The sequence below is a fragment of the Nuphar pumila genome, chromosome 12, assembly GCF_984573655.1.
Source record: "Nuphar pumila chromosome 12, dmNupPumi1.hap1.1, whole genome shotgun sequence".
In the NCBI taxonomy this organism is placed as follows: domain Eukaryota; kingdom Viridiplantae; phylum Streptophyta; class Magnoliopsida; order Nymphaeales; family Nymphaeaceae; genus Nuphar; species Nuphar pumila.
This window is the reverse complement of record NC_143260.1, coordinates 25,886,656-25,892,741: the sequence shown is the minus strand read 5'-3', so window position 1 is coordinate 25,892,741 and position 6,086 is coordinate 25,886,656. Positions and strand designations below refer to the sequence as shown.

General features: G+C 36.4%; 1 protein-coding gene across 1 annotated transcript; it reads left to right on the top strand.

The window, feature by feature from the left end:
* Positions 1-3,492: 3,492 nt before the first annotated feature.
* On the top strand, positions 3,493-4,533 carry LOC149820378 (cytidine deaminase 1-like). Its single transcript, XM_089983253.1, has one exon. It carries the CDS (start codon positions 3,497-3,499, stop codon positions 4,436-4,438), a length of 942 nt encoding a protein of 313 aa, XP_089839379.1. The 5' UTR covers positions 3,493-3,496; the 3' UTR covers positions 4,439-4,533.
* Positions 4,534-6,086: the final 1,553 nt, after the last annotated feature.

Sequence of the window (6,086 nt, the reverse complement as noted above, 5' to 3'; positions counted from 1 at the left end):
TCTAAAATAATAAGATTTCAAAGCTTTTATAATCTTAAAAAGGGTTTTTACAAAAATGTTTTCTAAGAAACCAAAATCTGTAATGTTTGATATATTATTCCCAACCAGTTTAGAAAATAAATGAATATCTTCTTGAATATCAGTCTAAAAAATCTAAATAAAATTATTGTGATGATCTATATATTTTGAACTTGAATTTAAAATCTTGTTTCATCTGCTTTGAATTTGTATTGATAAAGATACACTCATTTTAATAGAGCTCCAATTTCTAGCTCTATTTATAGGAGGGTTTCGATCTATCTCTGGTAAAAGATATAAACACCCTTGAAAACCGATTCTAAATATTTTATAAAAAATTTGGTTGAATCTTAATACATAATAACAGAATGTGTAAAAAGGTTTTATAAAAAACGTTCTATATAAATTCCAATAAATACATTAATCTGGTAAAAATCTTGCAAACTATAGATTCTGAATCGAAACTCTATCGGAACAAGATTTCATAAAAGATTTTTAATTATTTTTGTATTTATTATTCTTGAGATTGGTTTATTGGTTTGTGTTTTGGACAGATACAAGCAGCCATGGTAAAAATATTTTGATTTTATATGCATTTTGTTATTTTTGATAAATTTTATAAAAATGGGTCATCAGGGATCCAAATTTTTCCTGATGACTTATGCTTGTAATCAAGTAGTAACATGTTTGGATCTTACAGTTTTAATAAATTTCTGACATATACTGCATATTATTAGTGTTTATAAACCTTATTTAATCATAAATAAAGGGCTAAACATCTAGAAAGAATCTAAATAGTAATATATGCAAGTTGCAATTGAAAAATATGACTAAATCTTGATTATCTTGTTAATCAATTATTTTATTCATTTTCAATGGAGAGTACCTTTTTTTATATGATCATGTTTGGCTTATTTAATATCTAAATTTAAGATTAACTTCATAAAGATTTAATGAGTTATGGTTGAGAGAATCAAAACCCCGATTTCTCAAGAATCGATTTAGGGTTTTGAACTCTTTCTGAGATTTTGATTCTTCCAAATATATTATATTATTGAAATATATGATGTGATGCATATTAATTGTATACATGCTTGTGCTCGTATTGGTAGCTATCGACCTTAAGAGTGATCAATTGTATTGATGCATGTATCACAATAATTTTTACTGGATATAGTACTTGTTGAAGAACTGTTATTAAATGAATCTTTGTGAGGGTGTGCATAACCAGATCAGGTAATCCGACTAGAGCGGTAAGTCTTTGTGAGAAAGTGTATTGTTCAAGAGCAGGTAGACCACGACGATAGTATATTCCTTTGAGAAAATGCATTGTCCAAGACTAGACAGATCATTCGTCTAGAGCGGTAACTCCTTCTGATGTTGTATATTTCTCAGACCAGGTAATCCAGCGTAGATCTTGTAAATCTTTATCAGAAATAAATAAAATATTATGACAAATGGTGATGATCTTTTGAGTTGATTGAGATAGTCAGTTATGAATCTATAAAATTGACTTTTCTGTTATAACATGATTATATGTTGAACTCATATGTGAGAAAATTTTATATCTTGATATGAAGTTATGATTGTGATGCTTATATTAGCGTATAGGTGAATGACACATTCCACCTATAAATGACTAGGGTGACTTATTACGTGAATAGCACATCGCACCTACATAGTTTTGTTACAAATGATTGCATTATGATTGTCTTGTTTAAATATATCTCACCTATGTATCATGATTGATGTGTTATAAATCATGAATACCTAAATAATTTACTTAGAAAGTATTTATATGTGTTTTATGCTGGAATAGTCAAATATGATTTGACCTATTATTTATAAGAATTATAAATGCATGTGAAAATGATATAATGATCTAAATGTGTGTGTGTGTGTATATATATATGAATTATGCTTTCAAAAGTGAGTGATTATGATTCTCCTTGTGGCCTGAAGCTACACCCTCAGGTAGAATTCTCTTGAAGCATGTCGCTACCTCTCACGATCTGACTCCATTCTTGGGGGATACGACTCAGTAACTCCTCAAAAAAACTAAAATATATAGTATAATAAACACTCAGTTAGTATAGTCTGTTTCGGGTTGGTCCTACGTCATACCCAAGTAGGCCATGGTAATTAAGTAAAACATAAATTACTTGTTCAGTTTACTTTACTGTATCTTATTTTCGTTCCTAAAAGTTTGTGAATCCATGCTCATTAATAAATATATTAATCTCATTTGAAATTGATGTTATAAATACTTGATATTGTTATTTTATACTTGTTTATGAATTATGGACGTATCATGTGAAAAATCTTATATCTGCTTTCTAATAATTGATGTAATTCTTAGTTATTTACATCATGCAAGCTTTATGTGTTGTATTTTGCATTAGCTGTGTAAATTTTTCTTAGACTTTTCAAAGTTTCATACTTTCAAAATAAAATATTTTGAATATATGATTGGTGGAGCGAGTGCAGGATGCTGGAGGGGGTTGTGCATGCTGATATTTTTGATGATCTCAAGCGCTTTTTGTGTAATTTGAATTTAACAATTATTGATGATTCAATTGACAATTTATTTTAACAATTACTTTAATGGTCCAATACTTAAATAAGATTATTTAATGTTCAATCAATCTCTATTTATGGTATGTGGTAGTAGTAAGTCTTGAAATATAATGTGTTCGGGAGATTTAACCAAGAATACAATTTATGAAATTGATTTACAAAAATCAATATTTTTTGTTATGTTTGCTGACACAAGTAATAACTTAAGGATTTTGTCATGTGGATGCTTTATTCTTTAACTTTGTTCTAGAGAGTTATTAAACGTCGATGGATGCACAAACTAACTTCTTAGAGTTTATTTCGGTTAAAGCAATGGCAATGATGAAATATTTTATTTAATAAATTTTTTTGTGTAATGGTTTAATCAGATTAATTGTCAGTAGTTCTATACTAGATCTGGTACAATGTGAATGCTTGTGCTTGTGTTAAGATGATTCATCTAGTACTTGGTATGATTAAAACGAGTCTGTTGCATTATTATATTTTTAAAAAAGTTAATATTTTTAAGTAATGTTACATGGTATTAGTAAACCTGATCCCTTTGACACCCCCCTGTAAAAATAGCAAAAAGGAATCTATATTGATCTTAATACATCTCGACTGCTAAGATTATTCACAGACTAATCCTACTCTGAAAATAATGTGACTTTTATTAAGTTTTAAGCGTCATCCAAATGGCAAACTTGGAGCTACGCGAGCAAATGGATCAACAAGTCCTTTCACACACTGTGAGTGGGACGTCCACGTCCTTTTCCCCTCCGATAAAAGAGGAAAAAGCGAATTCGCGCATCTCTTCCACTCCACATCGCCAGGAACAAACAACGCAGCGGCTCGCAATTTCCTCCGATTACCCTCACCACTCCCACCCTCCTATATAAATACCCATCTCCAAAGGAAAACCATGGTTCCTCCTGCCATCCACCACCACCACCAAGCCCACCAGAGGATGTCGACCGAGTTCGTGATCGAGCCCGAGGAGGTGGCATCGATGATGGAGAAGTCTGGGCTCACGTCCCTCCAGCTGCTGGCCTCGCTGGTTCAGCCCGCCAAAGAGAAGGCCCGGCCGCCCATCTCCAACTACCGGGTGGGCGCGGTGGGGCTAGGCTCGACTGGCCGCGTCTTCCTCGGAGTAAACCTCGAGTTTTTAGGGCTGCCGCTGAACCAGTCGGTTCACGCAGAGCAGTTCCTGGTGGCGAACGCCGCCCTCCACGGCGAGCCCGCCCTCACCCACATCGCCGTCTCCTCCGCCCCCTGCGGCCATTGCCGTCAGTTCCTCCAGGAGATCCGCTCCGCCCCCGACATCAACGTCCTCATCGCCCGCCGCCACTCCAATCCCGACGCCGACGATTCCTTCCACCCCGTCGCCCATTTCCTCCCCCACCGCTTCTCCCCCGACGACCTCCTCCACCGAGACGTCCCCCTCCTCTTCGAGAACCGCAACAACCGGCTCGCCCTCGTCTCGGATGCCGACGAGCCCGATCGCGAGCTCGTAGAGTCGGCGTTGGGGGCGGCAAACCGGTCGCACGCGCCGTACAGCGGGTGCCCATCGGGGCTGGCGCTGAGGGACCTGGAGGGGAGGGTGTATGCCGGGTCGTACATCGAATCGGCCGCGTACAACCCGAGTCTCCATCCGGTTCAGGCGGCACTGGTGGCGTTCGTGGCCGGGGGCGGCGGCGGGTACGAGGAGATCGAGCGGGCTGTCCTGGTGGAGAAGAAGGGGGCGGTGGTTGCGCAGGAGGGCCTGGCCAGGTTCGTGCTGGCGAGCGTCGCGCCCACCTGCTCCTTTTCCGCCTTTCATTGTCAGCCCCTAACCAATTTCGGGGACGCTCTGAGCCACAAGTGAACAAAGTGTTGTTAATTCCTTCTCCTCTTCCACTTTTCTTTCTTCTTTGTTGGTGTTATTATTGTTATTAAATGAATCCAGATTTTCAAGCTGGACTCCCCACCAGTCATTATTAACATAACGTCCCACGACAAAAAGACGTGCACATACGGCTCTTACCAATTACGCCAAGCTCCATTGCTATAATCTTCATAAATATTCAAGCATTGAAAGATTATATTTTTTTAATAAAAGATACAAGATCTAATGGTTGATTCTCAACAAATTCATCACGCCAAACACATTTAACGTTCTAGTTCTCATATTCTAATGTATGTATTATTATATCTGTTTAATGTTATATTATAATACTATAGTATGGTGATGTCAAGACTCGAATTGACTTGGAGACGTGCACTAAGACGTTCTCTTAAAAATGATAACGAAAACTGAGTGCATAAGATTGCTTATGCCATACAATCAAGCATTCACCTTTCGTGCTTTTTTCAATCATCATTCGCATTAAGACAATCGACTCTGAAGACATGGTTATCTTGAACAGCCTCAAAGGAAAACAACTTTGATACATTCCAACCAAGATATATCAAATCACACTAAGACTAAAGAACCTATGAAAGTATATACAGATGTGGGTTGGATTGGTTAACAGGTCCTCAAAGGTCCATTGATCACAACATTTTAGCATCCTCATAAAAACTTTTAAAACCCTGCATGCGCTCATTAACATCCAGCTAGCCTCTTGGGCTAGGTGGTGCACTCTGAATGACCTTTCCTGGTTTTATGAGGTACAAAAAGGTCCAAAAGTAATAAAAAAAATGGTCAAAGTCAGACCGAGCTGAGTCCAAATCCAAAATTCAATTTACGGGCTTCCAAAGGGCTTTCCTCAAAGTTAATTCCATTCATTTTAAATCTATTGCGTTTTTTAAAAATAATCAAAGCGAGACTAAATAAATTTTGTATAGTGAACTCTTCAAAATCAATTTTCAGAAAACTTAGGCAGTGAAAGGGTTATTTGGACAATGAGCTTCGCTGAAAAGACTAATAATTTTGAGTCAAAACAATAATATACTGTATAGAGTATACTCATGGACATCACTGGATCAGCTACGATTGCTGCTTGTTGTTTTCTTGCTAAGACGTCAGTGTTGCTTGTTGATATAAAACACTGTAGACTGAAAGAAGAAGCAACGAGTCAGACGCCTTATTAATGAGTTTTTCGAAACGTGAACTCGTAACAGTGACATCGTTAGCTACTTTAAAACAGGGAGAGCGTATACGCTTCTGAAGGAAGAGAAAGAATTGATTACTGGAACCATGTTTGTGTTGAACTTCCTTCATTTCTTCAATTAACTTTTATATATATATATATATATATATATATATATATATATATATATATATATATATATATATATATATATATATATATATATATATATATATATATATATATATATATATATATATGAGTAATAACTTGACCAGTATGATCACTCTTATCTTCTTTTTTCAATGATAAAGTTGGGCTTAGGCAGGCCCCCACCTATGCATTAATCAGTAAAGAATATGAAGACCTTACGTCTGCAATAATCAAGCCACCTGTTCGAGGGAGATGTTTAGAAAACGGAATCTGTTCCACCGCATCTTG

Bases quoted from the DNA above. Each gene is read 5' to 3' on its own strand.
- LOC149820378 (XM_089983253.1), top strand. From the start codon at position 3,497: ATGGTTCCTCCTGCCATCCACCACCACCACCAAGCCCACCAGAGGATG.